This window comes from Chionomys nivalis, chromosome 9, assembly GCF_950005125.1.
Source record: "Chionomys nivalis chromosome 9, mChiNiv1.1, whole genome shotgun sequence".
Classification (NCBI taxonomy): Eukaryota; Metazoa; Chordata; class Mammalia; order Rodentia; family Cricetidae; genus Chionomys; species Chionomys nivalis.
The window spans coordinates 6,434,190-6,460,429 of record NC_080094.1 but is presented as its reverse complement, the minus strand read 5'-3'; the positions used below and the strand labels follow the sequence as shown (position 1 = coordinate 6,460,429).

Genomic DNA, 26,240 nt, shown 5'->3' with positions numbered 1-26,240 from the left:
TTTATCCGTGTGCAGTTCCACTCAGGCTTGTAGAAGTGTGAGGATGGTCTGGCTGACGTTTTACACTGACCACTTGCATTTTCCATCACCTGACATCTACTGTCCTGAGTTTGCTGTGAAAGCCTGTTTCTCGGATTCTAAGCTTCCCCTCCCCGCCCCCCGGTTTATGGACAGGTAATATTGGCTGCTATAAACTCGACATGTTAGGATCATCATAGCCAAGAGACCAGAAAAGCACACCTGCTCACTCTAGCCAACAGTGACCAGGTGACCAAATGATTACCCATGTAGTCCAGGTAGATGTTATACATATATTTATATATTTAACAAGTTTGTGTACTTGACAGAACTCCAGCATAACAGCCCATAACATCTAGAAACACCTGATTCAAGTCCAAAGCAGGTAGAGCACAGGCTCCATTAAGGTGGTTGAGGATCTGAAACCCATACAGGCTTAAGGCTGAAAACCAGTGTTCTGAAGGGTTGCCACTTAAGAAAAGGCTATACAAACCTTTATTTTAACATTTAAAAGGCTATACAAACCTTTATTTTAACATTTAAAAGAAAACTACATATTCATTCCAACAGCTTTCCGAGGCCTGGCGGCCCAATAAGTTACACACACACTCAGGCACTTGAAGGCTACGGACACAGGTGATCACTGGGGAGGTGGCCAGAGTGAGAACTTTCCCACAGTGAGACCCCACAAGGACACTTTGGGGGTCACAGGCCATGGGAACTGTTGCAGTGGAACCTTCCTCCAGATTACTGAACCAGGAAAAGCAGCATGGTTCTTGCTCAGGTGGGGCTTCCTGGATGCAAGGCCAGGGACTGCCTGCTCAGCAGGGTACACGGGGGCAGTGATGCTCCCGCAGGTCTCGATGGCGCATTTCTCACAGCTGCGTAGTGGCTCCGAATTCTCTAAGACGATTTGCTAGTTAGCTCTTTGTTTTTTTGGCCGGTCGAAGACTTTGAGGAATTAGCTGTGATCCAGGGGTGCTCAAGGACTTCTGCTAGTGTTAGCCTCTGGCTTGCATTGTGCTTTAACAGTCTTGAAATGAGGTCCCTGGCTCCTTCAGTCACAAAGTCGGGGAATGTGAATTCAACCTGAAATATAAATGATAAAAATGACATGGGTCAGGTGTACACGAATAAACAGCAGCCCTTGGCAAGAACTGAAAGTAACACCCTACCCGTGATATCCTTCTATAGGTCTCCTGGTAGGTCTGTGCCTCGAAGGGGGGCATCCCAACTAGGAACTCATAGCAGAGGACACCCAGGCTCCAGAGGTCCACCTTCTCGTCGTGCATCCGGCCCTCAATCATCTCGGGGGGCAGGTAGTCCAGGGTGCCACACAATGTGGTTCTCCTGAAAATGAAGGAAGCTGGTTGACACTCTGACCTACATGGCAATGTGGCATGAGCACCCACACCTCCCCCTGCTCAGTGCTGTCAGTCAGGTGCTCACCTATATCCCACTTTTACGAAATGGATGGCGGGGAGTGTGTAAGGTCACACACTAACCATCGTGCTTCCCCGACAACAGCTCCACAACCTCTTGGAAACGTCTCATCCCAGTAACCCTGTCAGGACAGTCTGGGCTTTGAAGCAAGAACCCATCTCAGAAAACAAAGGCGCTATGCAGTGTTCTCCGCAAATATAATTTGGAGTTCTGCATGAGCTCTCAGAGAAGGAACACTACCATCCTAGGCTGGGAATGTTGGCGGATCCCCGTAATTCCAACATCTGGTGGGATGAGACAGGATTGACAGAGGTTCAATTCCAAGGCCCACCTGGGCTACAGTGTGAGACTGTACAGTGTGAGACTGTGTCAGTGATGTGGGGGAGAGAAGAGCAAAGCCGTTGAAATCTAAGGGTCTACAAGATGGGAGAGGCAGCCACGCACTGCATGGAGTGTCTGTCACCAGGTTCACTCCGGCTGCTCTTGGTTTGGGGCTTAGAGATGACATTTTCTATTTTACATGTGTTTTGTCTGCATGTCTGTACACAGGAATGTTATGTCCAAGGAGGCCAGGAAAGGGCACTGCGTCTCCTAAACCTGGAGTTACAGAGAGTTCTGAGCCACCACATGGGTGCTGGGTACTGAACCCAGGTCCTCTGCAAGAGTAGCCAGTGCTCTCAAAAGCTAAACCCCTCTCCAAACCTCCAAAGAGCAATTCCCAACCTCAGCCTTCTAGCTGCTGCTGGGACTACAGCTATGTCCCACCACACCTGGCTGAGATGTTTGTTTTAGTCTTACCAGGCTGGCCTCAAACTTGAGATCCTCCTCTCAATTCCTGGGATTAAAGTATGCACCATCACACTGGGCTTGGTTAGCTTCTCTCTCACCTGCCACAGAGGGAGGGCTGTGGGGGTTGGGGGGGTGTTCTGATTTAAAAACAGCTATAAAACATCATGGACAGCTAGAGAAATCTAGCTACTAAGAATTCAGCTAACCATGGCGGTCACAATGGCGGTGACCGTGCAGGGCACAGTCTTATGGAATGTACACTGAGGCATCGCGATGCTGTGGCTGACTAAATACCCACAAAGCCGACGCAGCGGTGTTCAGGGCTCTGGAATGTTGCTGTGGGCTGTTGTGTTGTCATCACCAATTCGGCATTTTTGATCCATTTGTGTTTTGAAAGCCACAGCTGGAACAAGCCAGGAGCAGACAATGAAAGCGAATGTTGCTGAGATACTGCAGGGGCACACTCAGCCATCCATGCCTGGTGCCCCACAAGCCCTCTGTGGGAGTCTCAAAAGATGGGCCCCAAAATCCAGCATCTCTGATGAGGACTGAATTTGAGAGGCAGCTGGAACGGCTGACAATCCCCACTCCTATCCTCTCGCCTGAACCCTGCAAGCCGTCTCTATCCTGATGCCACCACTGGACAGATCACAGTCCAGGTTGATCGCACAGCTCCACGGCACCTACAGCTCTCTGGTGTTGATTTCACTGGGTAGCAGAAGTGCCCACTGACGTCATCAGTTCAAAAAAACCTGCCACACTGCAGCTGAAGACAAACAGAAGTGACCTTAAACTGCACTAACCATTTTTTCTTTTTCTTTTTTTTCCGAGACAGGGTTTCTCTGTGTAGCTTGGAGCCTGTCCTGGAGCTTGCGCTGTAGACGAGGCTGGCCTCGAACTCAGAGATCCACCTGCCTCTCTCTGCCTCCTAAGCGCTGGGACTAAAGGCTGTGCCACCTCTTATAACAGGCACTAATCTTCAAGACTACATTTATTTGTGTGCTTTGAGAGCGTGCTTACGTCAAGAGAACATCACAGAGCGAGAGGTGGGAGGACAATTTGGCCTGACTCAGTCCTCTCCTTCCATCCAATGGAGCCAGGACTCAACTGGCTCAGCAACAAGCACCTTTACTTATTGAGCTTTCTCCTCCAACCTTTAACAGCCTTCCTAAAAAGCGGCATTTGGTAATATTCTAAAAAACAATCCCCAAAGTGGGCAAGACCTTGACAGCAGGAGTACGCTTGAAGACAGACACCCATTCACAAGCTGGAGAGATGGCCCAGCAGTTAAGAGCACTGGCTTTTCTCCTAAAGGACCTGGGTTCAATTCCCAGCCATATGTGGTACTTCACAACTGTTTGTAGCTCCGGTTCTAGAGGACCTGACACCCTCACACAGACATGCAGACAAAACACCAACACACATAAAGCAGATTAAAATTTAAAGACACCCCATTCACATGAAATATCAAAGTTACTCAAACCCAACTTCGATTTGCAAAGTTTGCCTCCTTTTCAACTGCCGCATTAGACACCGTCCCTGCCTCAGCTTGAGAGGAGACAGACAGTAAAGGTCTAATTCCCGCTGCACCAACACTGCAGGGTTTCGCTCTGCTCGCCACCCCGGTTCAAGTCCCCCAGAGTGCATCTTTGTTTATCGATCATACATCATCAGACCTCTAAGTCCATCACCCTCTTCCATTAGCCTCTCGGGATATTCAGAACCTGTAGGCCAAGGCCTAGAGTGCCAGAGCCCAAAATGGTCACAGAAAAAAGCTTTATCAAATCTACAGTGGTCCCAAGTATTCCTAGGTCAGCCAAGGCCCCTTATTTCAGAGTAAACCAGCATTTACTCCACAGTTCCCACCCCACCCCATCCAGGGCTTCCACCTCTGGACTCCCATACCTGGAAGATGGAGCATGCACAGACCACCCGAAGTCTGCGATCTTCAACTCTCCATTTGGCCCAAGAAGCAGGTTCTCTGGTTTAATGTCTCTGTGAATGACTCTCTTTGAATGACAGTAAGACAGAGCGTTTGCCAACTCGGTGATGTACTGTTGGGGAAAGCATTGAAGGCAGGGTTAGCTTTAGGTAAAGCAGCCAGGCAACTGTGAAAGTTGATCCAATGGAGACTAACACGGTTTTCAGCTTTTGAAGTAAACTCATTCTTTTGTAGCTCACAGTAGAGACCAATGAGGCTGGCACCCACTGCACACTGCCAGAGCCACGGCAGCTATGGGCAGCAAGAGTGAGGGACAGCCAGTACTCCCTGGCACCGCGTCCCCCTCCCCTCCCAGGCTGTGGGACTGGGGCTACACCCCTTACATTGCTCTGCAGTTTCTTAAATTACATGAGTAGTAAACAGGGGGGGTGCTATGCTAATTAATAGGGAATAAATATTCTTGGCTTATATCTCAATGCACACAATTGAACTGAAATCTTAAATGGAGAAGCGCAAATATATAGATGATGTTTTTCCACGTACAAAGTCTGAAGCAGGGTAACATCAGAAACCAATGGACAATTTCCTCATTTACCTTTGAGAAGAAAGTTGATCAAACAGAAGATTTCTTATTGTTTGTTTTTCAACACAGAATTTCTTTGTAGCTCTGGCTGTCCTGGAACTCACTCTGTAGACCAGAATGGCCCCAAACTCAGAGATCCGCCTGCCTCTCTGCTTCCCAAGTGCTAGAATCAAAGGTGTATGCCACCACTGCCTGGCAAATGATTTCTTACTAATGGCCAATTAAAGAAAATGATTAGTGGAGGTTGCTTGCTGTAAGTGTCAGATGAGCATGACAGCAGCCTGTAATTCCAGCATGCGGGAAGCAGGCTGTGAAAGAAAAGCAGCTATGCCTTAAGGACCGCGAGACCTCAGACTGCCTGGAGAAAAGCGCAGAGAGGGGGAAAAGCTCAGACCGGGAGGAAACACTTGCAGAATAAAGGAGCTAAAGGAACTAAAATACAACAATCAGGAAAAAAGCACTATAAAAACAAAAGACACAGGCATATATGTGTGTGTGTGTGTGTGTGTGTGTGTGTGTGTGTGTGTGTGTGTGTGTGTATATATATATGTGACAAACAGCCAGTGTCATGTGACACCAGGAAACCCAGATCAACCACTACACCCTGTCAGAACCACTGACGTCCAAAATCCTGATGGCAAATGCCCAAGGAGGGGTCTGGTATTCAATGACAAAACTGTCACCAGCTGACCCAAGCATACCGTGTAAGACATACACACTGGAGCACATAACTAGTGAGGAGGCGGGGGGTGCTGCTCTCACGCTGGGGGCAGTGTACAGTGCGGCCCAGGGAGAGGGTGCCCACAATGGCCCACATGAATGGGGAAAGCATCAGTCCAGCTCACTGCATCAGCTCAGGTGAAATGATCAGCAAACACAGACGCTCTCCTTCTCTGCCGCTAAGGACCTAGAAGCATCAACAGCTCCGCAGGAGGAGCTCCCGCCCTAGTCTCCAGAACTCGGTTTCCAGAACATTCTCGGAGGAAGGAACGGCTGCTTCTAGGAGCAGGCCCAGAAGTGAAGAAAAAGTTAAGCACTCTGCACCAGAGAAAGCATGTGGAGCCCAATGCCCCGCAATGGCAGTTTACACAGAAGCAAGACGAGCTCCCGGCAGCCAACAATGGAACAAAATAAAACAAGTCCCTCTGCATTTTAAGTTAAAGACAGGAGAGAGAGACAGAGAGACAGACAGAGACAGAGAGAGATCCTCTTCTAGAAATTCTAGACAGTTCCCAGTACCACATAGGTGTTCACAACCATCTGAAAGTGCAGCTCCCTCTTCTGGCCTCTGTGCATGTGGTACACAGATAAACATGCAGTCAAACTATTCAAATGCAAAAAATAAATCCAAAAAGAACTCATGACAGGAAGAGCAACCTCCTGGCCCGAACTCCAAATAGTTCACACTCCGCTCAGTCCTCCTCCGCTCTCCACTCCTCAGGGTGACCGTGCTTAGCGGCTGAGAGCTCAGCACGGGGAGGGAGAGACTGACTTACAACAGAAGCAAAGGACAAAGATCACCCAGGCACAGGGCACCGAGCTTACCACCTAGCAGGCTGTCACATTATAAATGTGCCACAGGGACATGTGACAAGAGTGCGCTTGGTGCCGAGCTCTTCCTCAGGACCCACACGTGTCCCTTCCTAATTACAAGGGAAATGAATGCGCTCTGAAGAAAGTATGGACGTCGCTACACCAGTCATTACCAGCACTGATCCAGTCACGACCAAAGTAGGACACTCACTAAAGTTGTCAGCAGGAGAGAAATAGGTGTGGGGCGCACAGACACTCGGTGCTGCTGTGATTTCTGTATCTACAACTATACTAAAATAAACACTGTGGTAATTTGTGTGCCATTGTCCCCCATAAGCTCATAGGGAGTGGCACTATTAGAGGCGTGGCCTTGTTGGAGTAGGCATGGCCTTGTTAGAGGAGGTGTGTCACTGTGGGGAACAGCTTTAAGGTCTCCCATGCTCAAGATACCACCCAGTGTCTCAATCGACTTCCCGTTGCCTGCAGCATGTAGGACTCTCAGCTATAGCACCATGTCCCACCATGATGACAATGGACTGACCCCAATTAAATGTTTTCCTTTGTAACAGCTGCCTTGGTCGTGGTGTCTCTTTGCAGCCATACAAACCCTAAGACAAAGACAGACACAGACACACACACACACACACACACACACACACGGGAGATGACAAGGGAGGGCGGAACTAGATTATATACATTTCCACAGAAACACACACACACAAAGACAACCACTCTATACATGAGGTATAAGCTGCCTTGACTTTTCCAAATGTTCAGTCCCATAAGCCCTTTCTATGAAGACAGTCGCCTGTACCATAAAGCAAGGGACATTAAGAAACAAGAGGGGAAGCCCGGACAGTACAGCACTTACGGTAGCCGTTCTCTGCTCGTCAAACTTGGAGTGCTTCTGGAGCTCTCTATAGACTGTCCCAAGGGGTGCGTACTCGAGAATTAGATAAACTCTGGTGGCATCGTGGAAATATCCATACAGCCTGAGGATGTTGGGGTGCCTGCAACAAAGAATGGAGACCGTGACACCTGGCTCCAGAGTCTATCAGGATGTACTGAATGCCGAGTCCACCCAAGAAAACAGCACCTTAACCATACCCACACAAACAGATTTGGGTGTGGTTCACACCACTCCCTTCCAGACATCTTTATTCTTAGTGGGAACTGTCAGCTCAACACCAATCTCTAGGTGTTGAGGGGTGGGATGTGCCAAAAGAAGACACAACCAAGGTAGACGGGCTGGCCGTGGGCAGGGGTCAAGTGGCTGGGCACAGCCTGCCAGAGGTGACAGCACCAGTCACAGCCTGCCAGGTGATGGCAGGCCAGACAGTCAGATGACAGCAGAGCTTCAGGGCTGGCATCTGAGTCAAACTTGGAAAACACTGAGATCTGGTGTAGGAGGTCCTTCTGTATTTGCGTTGCTTTCACTGGTTGAATAAAGAAACTGCCTTGGCCTTTTGGTAGGGCAGCCCTTAGGTGGGCAGAGTAGACAGAACAGAATGCTGGGAAGAAGGGAAGTGTGGCAGACGCCACAAATCTCCAGCCTAAGACCGATGTAGGTTAGACTCTCGCTGGTAAGCCACAACCACGTGGTGATACACAGACTTAATAGAAATAGGTTAATCAAGATGTGAGAGTTAGCCAATAAGAGGCTAGAGCTAATGGGCCAGGCAGTAATTTAATTAATACAATTTCTGTGTGGTTATTTTGGGGTTTAAGCTAGCCGGGTGGCAGGAATGCGGCCCCGCTCCTCCTACAACAGAGATCAAAAAGGGAAAACAAAACAAAATACACCAATTGAACCATAGTCTTCCCCTAACTCTCCTCCTGAGGAAAGAAATCCCAAGTCAACTACCTGAGTGATGTATCCTCGGGGCCACATCCCCTGCATCTACGGGAAACAGCAGCTTTAATCATTCCCGCTGGTCCCCTGCTCCTGTGGCAGGAGGGCCACTCACCGCAAGTGGGACTGTATCTCCACTTCTCTTCGAAGCTGGTGCTCCACCCCTGCTTTCTCCAGCTGAGTTTTAAACAGCACCTTCAGGGCCAGGATAAACTTGCTTTGCTTCTCCCTTGCCAAGTAAACATTTCCGAACTTTCCTTTACCCAGGGGGCGGCCAATGTCAAAATCCTCCAGAGTCCACTGCCTTCTAGAAAGTAATGTATTTAAATATGAAAAAAATCTCCACTATTTTCCAATAAACAGCCGACAAGATCCTGCTCAGATGACACCTAGTACAGACACTAACAAGCACCAACCCGGAACCACCTTAAAGCCCAACGTCCCCAGCCCAAAGCAGCACTGTACTGCAGAATACAAACTGACAGACAACCCTCACCACCACAGGACAGCAACAGTATGGACGACAGCACACCCTTCAGGACAGTGTCAGGACCTCCTCCCTGCATAGCCCCAGAGAAGCCAACAGGCTACAGGGAGTCACTCTGGTGGGAGACACAGAGGCACTGTCATTGATGAAGCAGGACAGACCCAACAGGCCATCCAAATGGCTTCACAAACTGTGTACAAGTTCACTGAGTTGTACAGTCCTCAGGTCTGTGTTGTATATTAACGTGTGATGTTTTTCTATTTACTGCTTTTACAAATAAAGGTCTAATAAAATTTTCTATGAAAAAGGTAATTAAAGAAGTAAAAATGACTTTTGATCCCCTGGTCAATTGGTTGAATGAGGATGTGTTAGGATCGGTGGCCGCAGGGGGTGGTGTTCTGATAGTGCGGATGTGTTAGGATCGGTGGCCGCAGCGGGTGGTGTTCTGATAGTGCGGATGTGTTAGGATCGGTGGCCGCAGCGGGTGGTGTTCTGATAGCGCGGATGTGTTAGGATCGGTGGCCGCAGCGGGTGGTGTTCTGGCAATGAGGATGTATTAGGATTGGGGCCACAGCCGGGTGGTGTTCTGATAGAAGAGGAAAAAAGCTTACTTTTTCGAGTCTTCAGTTTTCTGTTTTGATGCCTGTTCCTTTTCAGAATTATTTCCTATATGAAATAAGTTAAAATACTGTTTTTAGAGCAACTATATACTTCTTTAAAAAAAAAAAAATCTGTGAACAGAGATAAATCAAAGAATAGTCCCATAGCCAGGCAGAGGCAGGCAGGTGTCTGTGAGTCATTGCCAGCCTGGTCTACAGAGCAAATTCCAGGACAGGGCTACAAAGAAAAATCCTGTCTCAAACAAAACAAAACAAACAACAAAAATCATCACCAAAATATTAGAGGTGCATCAAGCATGATAACCCTAGCTTTTCATTTCTTTATTGGGGGGACTACTAAACCAGAAACCATAGTCTGCCACATGGGGTCTCAATTTCTAGAGCAAATATGAGCAGGCCCTCGTCCAACAAGAGCGAGAGTGTCCATCCTCATCCTGGAGCCTTCCCCAGGAAGACTTTCCAGAGAGAACCAGCAGTACCCCACCCACAAGCTGCCCCCGCCACCTTCTCCACCCCTACTGGGGCAGCGCTGCGTACAAATTATCATCATGGAAAGAGAGCACAAGCCAGCCACCCTCCTTCCAAAGACACGCTAGCTTAGAAGATGTGACAGTGGCACACCTAGGGACCACGGGTGCTACTTCAACAGCTGCGCATGTGTGAGACATGTCCTTGTCACCTGAGACTCAAACAGCACAGCGGCTCCACTCAGGTCACATGACTATGGGTCCAAACTAATTTCTCCTTCATGATCCATTCTCTCGATTCATGTGTTCAATATCACCACTGTGGGACCTGAGGACCATGACCCAGGCACATACTCCAGCCACCTGGCCCTTCCGCTGTCACCCTTTAGGGGACCGGCATATATACACATAATTTAAATGGGTTTCCTCCAGACTGTCTGCCTGCCATGGCTTATTTTACAGACACCATCTCCTTCTGAGGAGTTTAAGTTTTCTCTCTTCCTACACCATTACAGCTGCCTCTTCCCCACTCATCTTCCAGGTCGCATCTATCACCCAGTTGTCTTGAGTCTGCTTCCTAAATGAAGTGACAAATTCACCCACATCTCTTCTTTCTGGTGATGTCTTAGAAGTTAACTGCTGCCTTTTAGCCCGTTCTATAGAAGTGTGTCAATAACTGGAGACTACATGAAGGGGCTACAAGGGTTGGAGATGCTGAGCAAGGCTGGCTATCATCTCAGAACCTGCAAGCACTACCAGCTGCTAAATATCGAACATTAACCCTGCTCCAGTCACTGCCGTTTAAGTTCAGCCTCCCTCCCAGGCGCCCCACAACCAGCAGCAGCCCCTCCCTTACAGCCAACATCTCCTTCTGCTCCAAAGAACCTGCAGTAGCTTCCCCTGGCCATCTTCTCTTTATCCTCGACATACATCGCATAGAAGCCAGGGCTTCGAAGTAAATGCCAATCTACGCATTTGCTTTTTGAAGAACTAAAAAGGATGACCATCCAAGGCAGTAAAAGACTGGCTTACCAGAGGCTGTGGGCTGGGGCTGCTCACTTTTCTGGGGGTTGCTGAGACGGGAGACAGGTCGAAGAACGTTGGCAGCTGGCAACTGCTTTGGCACTGGCTTCTGACATGAGGCCAGTTTCTGTGCTTGTGAAGGGACACGGTGGGAGGAGTTGGAAGGACACAAGACCCGCTGGGCCTGGCCACTGCTAGCCAATCCTAGGTTCTGAGAAGGAATCTGCTCTGTCACCAAGACTCGTTTTGGACCAAAGGGAACTGTGGTCTGAGATGGAGAGAAAGACATTATGGCTATTGGTATCCTGAGAACTCAACCAAGTTTCGCTTGTAATCTAAGACTCATAAATATCATGGCTAACAAATGGAAATGAGGACCGGAGAGATGACTGAGCAGTTAAGAGCCCTGGCTGCCCTTTCGGAGGACCTGTGTTCGGTTCCCACAGCATCCTTAACTCCAGATCCAGGGGATGTGATGCCCTCTTCGGGCCTCAAGTGTGAGGTATACACATGGTACACAGATATACATGCAGGCAAGGATTCATTCACATAAAATACAAATTTTTTTTAAAAGAAATAAAGTTAAAAGGTGAGATGAAGCTATTTTAATATGCATGTGGCTAGATGGAGGGCACCTCCCACCCTCACCCCAAAAGTCCCCTCTATTAACCACTCAGGAACTCAGCCTCCAGCCAAGGGTGGAAACACTGAACTCTGTCAAGCTCCAAAGCCAGGGATGCTGGCACACACACCTGTAATCCCAGTACTTGGGGGGCTAAGGCGGGAGGAGCACAGAGTTCTAGGCCAGCCTTAGCACCTCAGTGAGACCATCTGCCAGGAGCAGACTCAAGCATTACCAAAACTTCATGTCCAAACCTTGTAACAACTTTATGTTTAGGAAAAAGACTGAATGAAATCTGATTGTTCAACAGCACCAACCTCAAGAGATTTTGCAAAACAGTTTAAAGTTATGCTAGACTTCCAATAAGCTTGTTACTAGTATTCTGTTAATACCCTGGGTTTTACTTTCAGAGCACTTATTCGACAGGGTCCCAATGAATAATCCTAGCCAGCCTGGATCTCGCTACATAGAACAGACTAGCCTGTCTCAGTCTGCTCACCTCTGCCCTCAAGGGATGGGATTAAAGGTGTGCCCATCACACCCTACCAACAAAATATTTAAGAATGTAACTTCCACCCAGGGGTGGGGGTAGTGGTGCACACCTATAATCCCATAATCCCAGCACTAGGGAGGTAGAGGCTGTCAAACCTATGAATTCCAGGCTAGCCTGGTCTAAAAAATGAGTTCCAGCACAGCCAAGGCTGTTATTAACAGAGAAACCCTGTCCTGGAGGGAAATATAATCTCCAAAACTAAAATGCATAAGAAATTATGAAGAAGTTGAGTTTTCAAAAGGAAAAAAGGGAGGACTGACAAAAAAAGAAACAAATATAAGTACTGTGTCCATTCCTAAACAACTCTTAAGGACCACACCAAGCAGCAGCAGGAAGGTGGGACTTCTTCCTGCTCAAGAGAGGGGCCCAGGATCCACTCACTCGGAAGATAGGCGGTCTCAAGTGTAAAGCCATCTCCTGCAGAAATAACGGCCCACCGAAGGAAGCTTCCAAGCCGGGTCAGGAAATAAAGGCCCACCGACGGAAGCTTCCAGGCCAGGTCAGGAAATAAAGGCCCACCTAAGGAAGCTTCCAGGCCAGGTCAGGAAATAAAGGCCCACCTAAGGAAGCTTCCAGGCCAGGTCAGGAAATACAGGCCCACCGACGGAAGCTTCCAGGCCGGGTCAGGAAGGGACTTAAGTTTCCACCCAAAGCAAGGGTGGGAAGAATTCCAATACCAGAATCATTTCTACAGGAGCAGCCCCCTTGGCTCAGTGAATAAGGGCTCTATAAACTAAGCCTGACAACCTGAGTTAGATTCCCTGACCCACATGGTAGAGAGAACCTGTGCATGCAAGCTGCCCTCTGATCTACACTGCGGCACACACACGGGTGCACACAAAATGCATTTCACTTTAAAATTATTTCTAAAGAATACAATCGTGATCACGGGTAATTCTGTTTACCTTAGCAAGTCTGGAACCGCAGTTTTCTTTACATCTGTCCATGTCACCTGCAGAGAGAAACAAGAGCCTTTCACTTACAGGAAGCCACCTGCTTTAAAGTGCCGATGGACAGACCTCTGTACGTGTGCACCTCGTCCTTTCCTTGGTACAAGTGAAACAAGCTGACACGCATGCAGCATGCATGAGGCCCCTTCCCACTGACAATCGCTGCATCTCGTCACATCCTCTTATTCTCTCCCCTCCAGGGCACGTTCTTTGTGCTTTAATATATAATGTCCACCATACACAGCCCGCTTGGATACTTCCCATTAGCCCCACCACTGCCTTGGGCCGTGATCCCATCTCTCATCCCCCTTGGAGCAGCAAAGCTCACCTATTCTTCTCTTCCTCCAAACCCATTCCCATTGGCCCTTTGAATTCCACCGCATTGCCAGTCTCAGTTTCCCCTACTGTGGCAAACTCAGCACTAACTTTATTCCCAGAGAACAGGTTTGGCCACTCATCACTTTTGTCCCCTTTCCGAATTACATTTACCCCCTAAACCGAATCCTTCACCTTCTCATCTTCATCAAATGACCTTCACAGATCCCTGTAGCACAATTAGTAAAAACCCAGAGACAGATGCTGGGGTTCAGCCTGAAGGTCAGAAAAGCAAAGCAGCAGCCACTGGCTCTTACCTCGGTCCGAAATGGCAACCCTGCCTCCAGGAATCCTCAGAATGAGGATTAGATTCCTCTCTAGGGCTGGGATTAAAGGCGTGCACCAGTACCGCCCGGTTTCTGTGGCAAACTAGTGTGGCTACTGGGATTAAAGGTGTGTATCACCACTGCCTGGTCTATAAGGGTAATCAGTGGGGCTGTTTTCTCTCTGAACTTCAGGCAAGATTTTATTTATTAAAATACAAATGAAACATCACTACAGACCCCATTCAGCTCAAAGGTTTACAACTCCCAAGTAAGAAACTGCTCATGGCACAGCAGGCTCAGGTTCCCCTTTGCACACATATGCTTGCTGGCAGAGGGACAAACAACTAAATGTGTGACTGAAGGGACCATAATGCTACGATGAGGGAGGCTAGGCAGGAGCTGGGAGCAGAAGGGAAGACAGCTGTATCCACTTCACTAGATGCCCGTTAGGGAACGGAGCTCCTGGGCCCAGATGCTAGCTTTAATAAAGGACCCTGCATTTTAACTTTCCCATGATTAGCTACACCAGGGCCCTAACCCTAAGAGATTTCTATTTCCTACATCTGCAATGAAGCCAGGATATTTTTGGTTTTGGTTTTTTGAGACAAGGTGTCTTTGTGTAGGCCCCTACCTGGTCTGGAACAGTGTACACCAAGTTGGCCTTGAACTCAGAGATTCTTCTTCCTCAGCTCCCAAGTTCTGGGATTACAGGAATTTGGGACCGTACACTGCCTTGTTTGTTTTTGAGACAGGCTTTCATGTAGCCCAGGCTAGACTAGCCTTGAACATGCTATAGCAGAGGATTACTTTGAACTTCTAATCTCCACTTCCCCAGTGCTGGAATTACAAGCATGCTCACCATGCCCAGTGTATGAAGTGCAAGAAATCGAATCCAGGAAATGGAATCCAAGAATCCAGGCAAGCACTCTGCTAACTGAACTATATTTACAGACAGGCCCCACTTTTGAGAAAGGCTCTATTCTCTTGCCTCAGACTGCCTATGTGAGCAACCACATCTGGCGTGTGGGGAGGCTAATTTTTTGTTTTAACTATTTTTGTTGATTCAGGGTTACATGTAGTTCAGGCTGGCTTCGGATGGACTGTGTCTCTGAGAACGGCCTTTAGCTTCTGATCCACCTACCTCCACCTCCTCGTTATTGGTATTAAAGACGGCGGCTACCATGAAGGTTTAGGCAGTGGTGGGGAGTCCCAGGGCTTCCAGGATACTCTACAAACTGAGCTTTAACGGGTCTACACTTTGAACCAGACCCTCAAGTAGTCCCGACATCAACTGCACAAAAGGCTGAGGTGAGGGCAGCACCGGTTCTGGGCGTGTGTCTCTCTCTGCAAGGGGGTTCTCACTCATCGTCGATCCAATCTAGACCCCCGACTCTCCACCAGAATCAGTCCCCACTAGGTCGCAGCTGCTGCACCCATACCACCGCTGCCAGTTTGCAAATTACTCGGTCGGCTGGTGGTCTGGGTTCCTTTCCCACCGGAACCGAAACGCAAGGAGGGAAGAGGCCATCTGGATCTTTCTTACACCGAATGCAAACCTACTGGGACAGCCCCCTACCCCAATGCCATCAACGTCCCCCTTCGGTTTGCAGCCCCCAGGCTCTCCCTCGCCCACCTGGTCCCCTTCCTACCCACGGGCAGGATCCTGACTCCGACCGAAGCCTCAAGCGATCCCAGGAGCTCAGCCGTTACAATTCAAAGGTTCTCCTTTTAAAAATAGGAGTTAAACCCTCTCCTCCGAAAGCCGATTGGCTCGAGGCAAAGCGACACCGTCCTGTGATTGGCTCACCGTGAACGCGACGACGGGAAGCTCGGTCCTTGCGTAACTGAAGCGCAAGCGCACTGAGCCGTCAGAGCCCGGAAGTGGTGAGCCAACGGCCTGTCCTATCTGTGGCCGTTCTGTCGCTCGCCGTGCTCCCCCGGATCGGACGTTTGCCGGTCACACAACAGCCCTTTGGGGTCAGGGTTGTCGCGAAAGTGATCGGCTTGGAGGCGGTGAATGAGCGTCCGGAACGTGCCAGTGAGTAAGATGGCGAGAAGGGCAGGCTGGCGAGTGATCGGGAGGTTGCTCGGCGCTCTGCTGCGTGTCCTTCGCGCGTGCGCAGTGAGTGCGCACTCAGAGCGATCGATCAGGCACGATTCGCGCCTCCATTTTTGTAGAAGAGAACGGGAGACCGAGACCCTGATCGAGGGTACGGGGTTGTGGGTAGAAGGGGCCGTAGGGAATCGGGTTGGTGCGGTTGGCTGGGGTCTGTGGTTGATTGCGTGAACTATCTGCAACTTGCGGAGAGGATGACGAGAGGCCGTACGCCCCGAGTCCGTGTGCCAGAGTTGGCCGGCCAGGCCTGCACCCGAGCCTCCAAGGGCCTCGGTCCCTGCTTCCCGCCTGAGCGGTCCCTGGGTCCGCTGCAGCCCCGGAGCGGGCTCTTCCTGCCTCGTGCCTGAGAGTTCCTTTTGGCGAACTGGAGAGCCTCTAAGTAGACCTGTGCTCCACTGGAAGTTTGTGGGGCATTCAGTGAAGGCTCAACCACTCCCCCGCCCCATAAATCTCGTGGTACAGCCCCAGGTGTTCCCTGGCAAAAGTGAAGAGATGGTAGCTCAGTGGTTTAAGTTGTGGGCTCCGGAGTGCGCAGACTTGCCCTCCACTATCGGGGGCTGACTTTAGCTTGGATGGACCGGTCTCCTAGATTATTGGAACTCATTTCCTCCTCTTTTGTGTCCCGGCGTCTTATGCAAGAGTAGATTTGTGTACATTTCTTACGTAAGTGCACGAGTATATTGAATACCTTCGTTTAGTGAGCTAATGCCAAGTAGCTTGGAATCGTATGTGGCAGTACGAAGTGCTCGATTGGTGTTACCTGTCGAGAACACCCCATCACTACGATGCTGTGTGTGCCCTTGCGGGCTTTTTGTTGTCGTTGTTATTGTTGTGCAGGGCTTTTTGTTGTTGCTGCTGTTGTTGTTACTGAGTCTAGGGCATCTGGCAGGCTAAGCAAACGTTAACCCTCGGCCTTATTACCAGTCCCACCTTCTTGCTTGCTGTCCCCCGATTCCTGTAGTCAAACATCTAGCCACATACTGATAATTATCAAATTGCCTGCACAAATTGATATGGAAGCCATCACCTTTAGTTTTGGGTTGTTTTCATGGACTGGAGAGCTTCGACCCTTCCAGATGAAACTGAGAGCGCAGTCCGTCCAGATTTACATTTCCTGTTTGTTTTGGTGGTATCATTTTAAGTTTGTTTGTGACAGGGTCTCACTGTGCAGCTCTGGTTGGCCTGTGACTTCCTGTGTAGACTAGGCTGGTCTCAAAATCACAGGGATCTGCCAGTCTCTGCCTCCTGAGTGCTGGGATTAAAGGCGTGCATCACCACCACCCCAGAGAAAATAGGTTTTAAAAATAATAAAATGTCACTCAGAGATTTACAGTCCAGCTGGTGGGAAAGGTAAAGTACTCCGGGCATCTGCAGAGTGCGATCTGTCTGCCTATTGCAGGCACCAGTGCTAACAGATGCAGAGTGTGAGCTGTCTGCCTATTGCAGGCACCAGTGCTAACAGAAGGAACAGCAACAGAGAAAGGCTGCTAGTGGGTAGTTTAGCAGAGGAGAGAAATGGTGAAGGGATCTACTGTAGCCGTTGGTGACACGGCTTGTATAGTTTCTGTATGCAAGCATCCACCTCTGCACTTTCTGTGCACCATCTTGATTAACCTCCAGTGACTTAGGTAACAGCAGAGGAACCTGAGCCACGGAAAACAGGGTGACCGTCCAAAGATAATACAGCTAGTCAGGCTGGGAGTGGAGTGTGTGGCTGCTCCTGGCCGAGGAGATCCGCGCTGCTGGTAGCTGAGGAGTGCCTCTGCTTTTCACCAGTGCCTGTTTACTCTTGCAGCAGTCAGGGAAACTGTCCTCTTCTGCAAAATGTACAGAACCAAAGTGGGCTTAAAGGACCGCCAGCAGCTCTACAAGCTGATCATTAGCCAGCTGCTCTATGACGGTTACATCAGCATCGCCAATGGCCTCATCAATGAGATCAAGCCCCAGTCGGTGTGCGCGCCCTCGGAGCAGCTCCTGCACCTCATCAAACTAGGTAAACTGTGAGTGCGGATTCCGACATCCCAGAGTGACATTGTAGATGTCTGCCAAGGGCAGTTTCTGAGGTTGTTCTGCGTGGTTTCAGTGTCCAGTGTGTGCCAAGTTCAGAGATGAGGACTTAAAGGGTCACTGAAGTCCAGGTGATGAAGCTGGTTCTATTTGTACAAATCACCTGGGCACTCCCCTCAGGTCTCAGCTCAGATGTCATGGCCGATTGCTCCTCTCGCCTTTGCCCCTGTCTCCCCGTGCTCCTTTGCTCAGTTACTCTGCCACCGTGATCTGCTTCCCTCCTAACATCCTATCTGAAAGTGGCTTTGTCCTTTGAATCATTTACACACACACACACACACACAAAAAAAAAAAAAAGTCTCTGTGGCTATCAGGGCCTTATGTTGGCCGTTGGTATATCCTGGCACCTTCCTTACCCTGTACCCAGCTGTGTCCACATGTCACTGCCAGCGTTTATGGTAAGTTTGTGATTAAGCATGCTTTCAGTCAGGAAGTGGTCTCCACAGCTCACACACAGACACACTAACATTATTCTGGGTCAGTATGAAAGCGTATATAACAGCACCACACGGAACAGATTTATTCCTTTGACTTGATAATGCCACTTATGAAACTGTCTGGGGGGGGTAAATTAAATTGGCCCACAGAGAAAATTAAATGTTTAACTTTAAATTTAAGATTTTAATTCTAGATATCCATAAAAATGTATAATGTGGAAGCAATACAATGTTGAAGACTTGTTCTGGTGAATTGTGAATGTTTAAACAACCAGGCAAGTCCCAGTAGTACACACCGGCGTTTGTTTTGAAAAGCAAGAGTTGTATGCTTGGGAAGAGGCCACAAAAGTTCTTCACGTGTTTTGAGCCCTCCTATACCAGTTACCCTTACTGTTTATGTGATAGGTGAGGTTATTTTAAATCCAACACTTTCTTGTTTGTTCTGGGGATTACTGAGGAGTGATTTTTATTATTACTGTTTTGCTTGTTTGGGTCTGTATGTGTGCAGTGTCCCTGGAGGCCAGAAGAGGGTGTCAGATTTTCTGGAACAAGAATTATAGACATTTGTTAGCTAAGAATTCAACCCAAATCCTCTGGAAGAACAACCAGTGCTCGTAACAGCTGAGCCATCTCTCCATCTCTGTGTTTTATTTTGATTTTAATTTTTTTTTCTTTTATGTATTTGAGTGTTTAGCCTGCATGTATGTGCATGTACCGTGTGAGTGCCTGGTGCCCACATAGGCCAAAAAAAGTTATCCAGTCTCTTGGAACTGGAATCAAAGATGGTTGTGAGTTACCATGTGGGTAATGAGAACTGAGTCTCAGGGCAAGTACTCTTAACCACTGAGCCATCTTTCCAGCCTCCTTGATTTGTTTTTAAGACAAGATTTCATTATGTAGCCCTGGCTGTCCTGGAACTTATTATATAGACCAGACAGGCCTCAGCTTACCTGCCTCTGCCTCCCGTAAGTGGGCTCCATCATTCCCAGCTTTTTATTTGCTTGCTTGCTTGCTTGCTTGCTTGCTTGCTTGCTTGCTTACTTGCTTACTTGCTTGCTTGGTAATGGATTTCTTATCTCCGAGGCTACCTTGAGCTCAATATGTAGGTGAAGTGGATCTTAAACTCATGATCCTTTTGCCTCTTCCTCCTAAGTTCACAGGCAACTTTTGTAACACCCAACGAACATATTTTTTATAAACTTCAGTATACATAAGTATGGCATTCTTTCAAAAGCATTTTACTAATGTCACAAATTCACTCCAAAGCTGCAACTAACTGATCACAACCCTAAAGACTAGAATTCGGTGCTGGAGATATAACTCGGTGATAGGGTATTTGCCTGGTAGGTGTGAGGCTATGGGTTTTCCCTAACACCATAAAATAAGCAAAGATGGACTAGAGAGATGGCTCAGCAGTTAAAGAACATCTTCCAGAGGTCCTGAGTTCAATTCCCAGCAACCACATGGTGGCTCACAACCATCTATAATGAGATCTGGTGCCCCTTTCTGGCAAGTAGGTATGCATATAGGCAAAACACTGTATACATAACAAATGAAGAAATTAAAAAAGAAAGAAAGGCAGCTAAGTTTTGTTTCCCCATTCTAAATGGGGAAAATAAATTAACTACAGTGCTTTTGCTTTGTGTTGTTAAAGATAAATTCTGCCTGCAGCAGTGTGCATCGTGCACAGGATGGGCAGGGTGCATGGCTGGTCGAGCATTTGGTGGTGGTAGCAGACATCGTTTCTACCGTAGACCCGGAGCTTGTCTTTGCACTTAACAGCTTTTCTCATGCTCTTAATTTTGGTTTCTCCAGGGATGGAAAACGATGACTCTGCAGTTCAGTATGCAATTGGTCGCTCTGATACAGTTGCCCCTGGCACAGGGATTGACCTGGAGTTTGATGCAGATGTCCAGACAATGTCGCCCGAGGCTTCCGAGTATGAAACCTGCTATGTCACTTCCCACAAAGGCCCATGCCGCGTGGCCACCTATAGCAGAGACGGGCAGTTGATAGCCACAGGCTCTGCTGATGCTTCCATAAAGATACTGGACACGGAAAGAATGTTGGCCAAAAGTGCCATGCCAATTGAGGTACCCTTCCCGCCTACCATTGCTCCAGACAGGCAGCTATGTGCTTACCAGCTCTGGTGTACCCCGTGGGACTGTGGGCTTGGACCAGGTGACTCTGTACCTTGAGCATCTATCTCTCCTTTTCTTGTTGGTCCAGGTCATGATGAATGAGACTGCACAACAGAACATGGAGAACCACCCAGTGATTCGAACTCTTTACGACCACGTGGATGAAGTCACGTGTCTTGCTTTTCACCCTACAGAACAGATCCTGGCCTCGGGCTCAAGGGATTATACTCTAAAATTGTTTGATTATTCCAAACCGTCTGCTAAAAGAGCCTTCAAGTACATTCAGGTTAGAGATAGAGGAGCCTTGACTTTTATTTAGATACAGTATTTTATGGTTGTTTTCTTAGATTCGGGTATTTTGTGACTTTTTCCAAGTGGTCTCAGTGATCACCCTATAAAGGATAAGCCCTGGGTGCCACTTTACCAGACTCCACTGATGTGTGGGTCATGGCTGTCCTCTGCCCAGGTAGGACCGCAGCTGGTCACAGCTCCATGGTGCACATCTCTCAGGACTGCTGATGAGCTGGGCCAGGAGGATTGGCACGAGTTCATGACCAGCCTGCTCATAGTCAGTTCCTTGCCAACTTGAACTATAGTGTGAGACCCTGTCTGAGAAGCAGGGTTAGGGATGGGTCACTTTTGTTGTACTGTGGGTTCAAGCTCCAAGACTGGGAAAAAACAAAAACTTCCCTAAAAGTATAACTTAAGCCACCAGTGTTCTCAGTTGAAACTGTTGAGTGTTTCAGAAGCAACTTGTGGTCCCCTGTTGGGTCCGTGTTGCAGAAATGCTTGTGTTTTCAGAAGCGGCTTCCGTCATTCATTTTCTGGTTTCCCTTAGCATCGCTGCCCTGGAGCAGGTTTTTTCACCTCTGGCCGCATCGGGGCAGCTCCCTTACTCCATTTGCATGGGTCTGTCTGATTTCACCCCATGTTCATTCGCAAGTAACCTCCTGTCTAGTTTATGGAGTAACTGGCCAGTAAGTTTTCTGCATCCCAGGATGTGCGTTTGTCCCCCTGCCTCCTTCAGCGTGCTGGTCAGGTCCTGGTGACTGACACTGTGCCTCTGTCCTCACAGGAAGCTGAAATGCTGCGCTCCATCTCTTTCCACCCTTCTGGGGACTTTATCCTGGTTGGGACTCAGCATCCTACACTCCGCCTCTATGATATCAACACCTTCCAGTGTTTCGTTTCTTGCAATCCCCAAGACCAGCACACCGATGCCATCTGTTCCGTTAACTACAATCCTAGTGCCAACATGTACGTCACTGGCAGCAAGGACGGCTGCATCAAGCTGTGGGATGGTGTCTCCAATCGCTGCATCACAACCTTTGAGAAAGCTCACGATGGCGCAGAAGTCTGTTCTGCTATTTTCTCCAAGAATTCCAAGTACATCCTCTCGAGTGGAAAAGACTCTGTAGCTAAGCTCTGGGAGATATCCACAGGGCGGACGCTGGTGAGGTACACAGGTGCGTGAGAAGGGATGCTGGGGTTTCCTGGGGATCAGATTCCTGAGGACTGGATATACTGGAGGAAAGGAGTTCCGAGAAGCCTTTGGCCCATCCCTAGGCCAATATAGAAAACCCCTGCAAGCAATCACCGGTGTCCGTGTATAAAGTAGACCCAGCAGAGAGGAAGAAAAGAAAGCCAGCTCAGTTTCCCCACTAGTTACTGTTAGGGCTCCTTTTATGGTAAGTCTTGAATTTGCCCAGCGTGGTACTCAGTTCAGCTCTGGGTACAGAGAGTGTCGTCTGCTGCTGCGCCTTATTGTGGTCCACAGCAGCTAAGAGTGTTGTTTGACGGGATCATCTGGGAAGTTCCTCTCCTGTCAGATGTGTGGGTCTCACTACAGGAAGCACGCCAAGGTTGTAGCTTGCAGGGTATTGTCAAGAAGCTCTCTGAGTTAGCATCTTGGAGAGGGACATAGAAGAGCTGGTGATATTCAAGCCACTAGGGTGCAGCACTGGTGTCCTCTCTGTGGTACAAGCTAGTTGCCTAAAGAGCCACTTTTGTCATTATCTTTCGTAGCTTGGATACTTTATATGGTATCATTTTGGAAAACATCTCTTAAAACCAGGTGCTCCTTGTATGCAGAAGCCATCAGAGTGAACGTGAAAATGTTCCATTTACAAGTGACAGTCCTTGCTTTCCAGGGAATGATGCGCTGGGACAGGCATGAACTGGACTGCTACCAAGAGCTTGGAATTTTGTAGACACCTGATTTATTGGCTTAACTTAGTAGAGAGTTGCAATTTTTTTTCTGAAGGAATGAATACATTATGGATTTCCTAATTCCCAAGTCAGCACCCTGACAGTCAGCATGCCGGGGTTTCCATTCTGCTTTGAAGACTTAGAATGCAGGTTTGAAGGTTAGAATGCAGAGTGGTTTTGAGATAGCGATAGAAGGGGAAACCAAAGAGGACATTGGATGTATTAAATTCATCATGTGTTTATATACGTACTAGACAGGTCAATATTTGTAATCTATAGCTAGGCTATGGATAGATAGGAAAAAGATGAGCCCAAACTTACAGGAAGAGAGTTAAAATTTGCAGTATTTTGTAAGAGAAATTAAATGGAAAGTCGGTTATAAAATGCACAGCCTTCCCGTAAACCCAAGAAGTAGTAGACGTGAGGCCATCTTTCTTGACTCATGGAACTCTGTGACTCAAAGGGATATTGTGTTGTTGGTGAGACATTTGACTGACGGGTGGTTTGGTGGATGTTTCAGAAAGGTGAGGAGTGTCGTGTCAGTGTTTTGTCACACTCCTCAGTAAGTCCATGGACCTGCACACAGGCTGATGTCTGTCACCATTACTTCAGTAAGTCCATGGACCTGCACACAGGCTGATGTCTGTCACCATTACTTGGAATCGGTGGAAGTTAGGAACGGACACAGGTGCAAATTAGAATCCAGAGTCCTGCACAGCACTGAGTAGATCTGCCTTGCACCTGGTACTGTGCAGACCTTACAGATAAATGCTCCTGGCAGCATCTCATGAGCATTTGCACAGTGGGGTTTGTGAGTCATTTGCTTTACTCCTCAGCACCCTCATGGGCAGGTGCTGGAGAGTTGAAAAAAAAAAAAAAGACTTGAAATAGGAAAGCGTCTACCCAAAGTCACGGCCCCTTAGGAGTGCACACCCCACTAACTGCCTCTGTAGCCATGTTCCTCCCTCTTACAGATCTCCATGGCCCCTCAGGAGTGCACACCCCGCTAACTGCCTCTGTAGCCATGTTCTTCCCTCATACAGATCTGCATGGCCCCTCAGGAGTGCACACCCCGCTAACTGCCTCTGTAGCCATGTTCCTCCCTCCTACAGGTCTGCACTGCGAACTCTCAATGAAAGTAGCACATGAACTCTGGTTTCTGAGGTTAGAAGTGCAAGGGTATTTGGGAGACTATCCACTAAAATATAGCCTCATTAAGTAGTGGATTGCCCTGGCTGTTTTAATATTTATACATTACATGGTATTTACAGCATAAATGACTTCTATTTATAGTCATGAAGTGATAAAGCTTCCCTTTGAAAGGTGGGCGCTCGAGTGGTGTGCCGTTAGTTTATCCTGAGGATAGGACGCTGTGCGCAGTATTTTACAAACTGTTCAGTGGATGCAAGCTGAATGCCCAGCAGCAAGAGATCGTTAATGATGCTAGGCAGTGCCCAGCACCACGAGCGTAAACTAGGAGATGAATGACGTAGTACAAGGTGGGCATTTGCCTGCAAGTGCCTCAAAGGGAGCAGTTACCTTGAGTGGTCGGCCTGGAGGTGACAGTGTTGGCACAGCGTTAGAACATTGTGAGGGTCTAAGGCTGCCCCTTGGTCCAGAGGCTAACATGTTGGTTTGTGTGACAGGCGCAGGTCTGAGTGGACGGCAGGTGCACCGCACACAGGCTGTGTTTAACCACACTGAGGACTATATTTTGCTGCCGGACGAAAGGACCATCAGCCTCTGCTGCTGGGACTCTAGGACAGCTGAGCGCAGAAACCTGCTTTCCCTGGGCCACAACAACATCGTGCGCTGTATTGTGCACTCACCCACCAACCCTGGCTTCATGACATGCAGTGACGACTTCCGAGCTCGGTTCTGGTACCGGAGGTCCACCACTGACTGAGCCAGCCCCGCTCCTAGGGCTCCTGTCTCGGGACTCTGCCCTTCCTGTGTCCTGCCACCAGCTGCAGGAGTGAGCAGTTTGTACCATCTGTGGTGGGTGTGCCGCTGCCTGGCCTCTGCCTTGGGTTTGAACATGGAAGCTCTTTTCTTGACCTTGATAGAGAATTGTGGGAGAAGTTGGGAACAGACCTGTGCGCTTGTCTGCTGCCGTGATTCTGGTGTGCTTCCCACCGGCTCCGTAAGTGCAGGACTTGTCGTGGCTTTCAGCCGGTCCAGAAGGACAGACACTGGGAGATCTTCGTGGCCGGCCGGGACTCTCACAAGGAGTGCCCTCCGGCTCTTTTGTGACCTCTTGCGCCTGCCCTGCCCCCCTTGTGTTTCCTTCCAGCTGTGTTTCGGCCCATGAGGAGGTCTGCAGCTCTGAGGACCTCGTTTTGGTGCCGTGTGGAACCACCTTACAGGGGTCCCAGTCCCATTCTGAGGTGACGTCACCCGGGTAATAAAGCTCAGATCCAAAACCTCACTGTACCTTCTTCTTCACTTCAGTAACCTAAGGGTTTCCATCGCCCTATCTGCCACTTCCTGCAGCATCCTCTTGGTACCAGCAAGGCTCACCGCTCCGAACAGTGACCGGCCCCTAAGCCCAGTAAAGTAGGATGATCAGGAGCATAGGGCCTGCCTTGGCTAAATAGCAAGTTTGAGACCAGCCTGGGCTAGGCCTGCCTTTAATCCTGCTCTCGGGAGGCAAGTGGATCTCTGTGAGATCCTAGTCTGAACTACATGATGAATTCCAGGGAAGCCAGAACTACATAGTGAGTCCTTGTCTCAAAAAAACAAACAGAATGGATGGTAATGATTTGATGGGATACATAATCAAAACTATCCAGTCTAAGCCGCAAGAGCCTGCTGTTGCCCCCAGCCTGACAGAAGCTTCTAATCGGGGTATACAGGAGCACGCTCTTGGGGTGTTACTGCAGTGTGCCATCTGATGCATCTCTCACTTGAAGTTTCTGGGAAGCTGACGGGGTCTCTGTCTAGCTGCACGGAGGTGAACCAGTCCTGTGAGCCTCCTAAAGAAGACTCCCTGGGGACCTGGGCAGAAGTACCTGGAAACAGTGAGATCACTGATAGAGTTGTGACTAGGCCACACTAGGTCACTGCTGTGTTGTGGGGACTGTGACATAAACATTCTGCTCCAGCCTCACCACTGGGGTGGGGGATTGGGGTAGGCGGGGGTCACTGGGTTTGGGGTCGCAATCCTGAAGAGCTGTATTTTTGTATCCACAGTAAGTGTGAGCTTACACTTTTATTTTGTGTTCTGGTTCTCCAGTATTGGAGCGTGGCCACTTGGGGGTGCTACCCATAAGAGTATAAGAAAGTTACTGGCTAGGGACAAGAACAGCCGCTCTGCCCTGCTCTGCCCGCAGGCTCCCCACTCCTTCCTGTGACTTCCCTCTTGCTTTCATGCTGTGACAACACTATAGAGCAGAGGCTCGCCACTTCTGTCCCTGCCTGCACTCCCAGCAGGTATGCTGTCCGGCACTTGAGAATTAAAGTAATAATGCCACTTCATACAGTCCCCGGGCTAGTCTCAGTGGCTGTGGTTCCAATACTAACATTTACAAGATCAAAATTCTCTGTTTCCAAAATAGTTTTCTCCCCTCCCTGTGTCCCTTCCTCTCCCCTGCCTTTTAAAAGCCACATTCACATTTTTTAGCTCGTGTAGATGTCAAGAACATTGCGCAAACTTGGTGTTCACATCTTGATAATTGTACACAGCATTCCCGGCGTTTGAATGATGAGTTTCTATCTGCTCAGAACAACCTATGTTATTTTTTAAAGA

General features: G+C 48.8%; 2 protein-coding genes across 7 annotated transcripts; one reads left to right on the top strand and one right to left on the bottom strand.

Annotated features, from left to right (window-relative positions):
- Positions 1-345: 345 nt before the first annotated feature.
- On the bottom strand, positions 346-15,462 carry Aurka (aurora kinase A). Of its 4 annotated transcripts, none has more exons than XM_057780714.1 (9): positions 15,331-15,462; positions 12,838-12,884; positions 10,767-11,025; positions 9,259-9,313; positions 8,276-8,467; positions 7,180-7,318; positions 4,156-4,304; positions 1,194-1,368; positions 346-1,107 (listed from the first exon to the last, which is right to left on the bottom strand). In XM_057780714.1, exons 2-9 carry the CDS (start codon positions 12,877-12,879, stop codon positions 922-924), a joined length of 1,197 nt encoding a protein of 398 aa, XP_057636697.1. In that variant the 5' UTR covers positions 12,880-12,884; positions 15,331-15,462; the 3' UTR covers positions 346-921. The 4 variants fall into 4 exon arrangements, with proteins under 4 accessions (XP_057636697.1, XP_057636696.1, XP_057636694.1 ...); XM_057780713.1 differs by lacking the exon at positions 15,331-15,462 and adding an exon at positions 15,157-15,273; XM_057780711.1 differs by lacking the exon at positions 15,331-15,462 and adding an exon at positions 15,173-15,251.
- Cstf1 (cleavage stimulation factor subunit 1) lies at positions 15,427-26,240 on the top strand. Of its 3 annotated transcripts, none has more exons than XM_057780710.1 (6): positions 15,427-15,561; positions 17,438-17,632; positions 19,959-20,236; positions 20,373-20,570; positions 21,360-21,750; positions 24,139-26,240. In XM_057780710.1, exons 2-6 carry the CDS (start codon positions 17,464-17,466, stop codon positions 24,396-24,398), a joined length of 1,296 nt encoding a protein of 431 aa, XP_057636693.1. In that variant the 5' UTR covers positions 15,427-15,561; positions 17,438-17,463; the 3' UTR covers positions 24,399-26,240. The 3 variants fall into 3 exon arrangements, with proteins under 3 accessions (XP_057636693.1, XP_057636692.1, XP_057636691.1); XM_057780709.1 differs by lacking the exon at positions 15,427-15,561 and adding an exon at positions 15,641-15,733; XM_057780708.1 differs by lacking the exon at positions 15,427-15,561 and adding an exon at positions 15,642-15,733 and having other exon boundaries at positions 17,435-17,632.

Excerpts from the sequence above, each read along its gene's own strand:
- Cstf1 (XM_057780710.1), top strand. The coding sequence starts at position 17,464 with ATGTACAGAACCAAAGTGGGCTTAAAGGACCGCCAGCAGCTCTACAAG. Across the intron at positions 17,633-19,958 it reads CCTGCACCTCATCAAACTAG|GGATGGAAAACGATGACTCT; the intron begins GTAAACTGTGAG and ends TGGTTTCTCCAG. Across the intron at positions 20,571-21,359 it reads GAGCCTTCAAGTACATTCAG|GAAGCTGAAATGCTGCGCTC; the intron begins GTTAGAGATAGA and ends CTGTCCTCACAG.
- Aurka (XM_057780714.1), bottom strand. The coding sequence starts at position 12,879 with ATGGACAGATGTAAAGAAAACTGCGGTTCCAGACTTGCTAAG. Across the intron at positions 9,314-10,766 it reads GCCCCAGCCCACAGCCTCTG|GAAATAATTCTGAAAAGGAA; the intron begins GTAAGCCAGTCT and ends TATTTCATATAG. Across the intron at positions 4,305-7,179 it reads ACGAGCAGAGAACGGCTACC|TACATCACCGAGTTGGCAAA; the intron begins GTAAGTGCTGTA and ends TTTCCCCAACAG.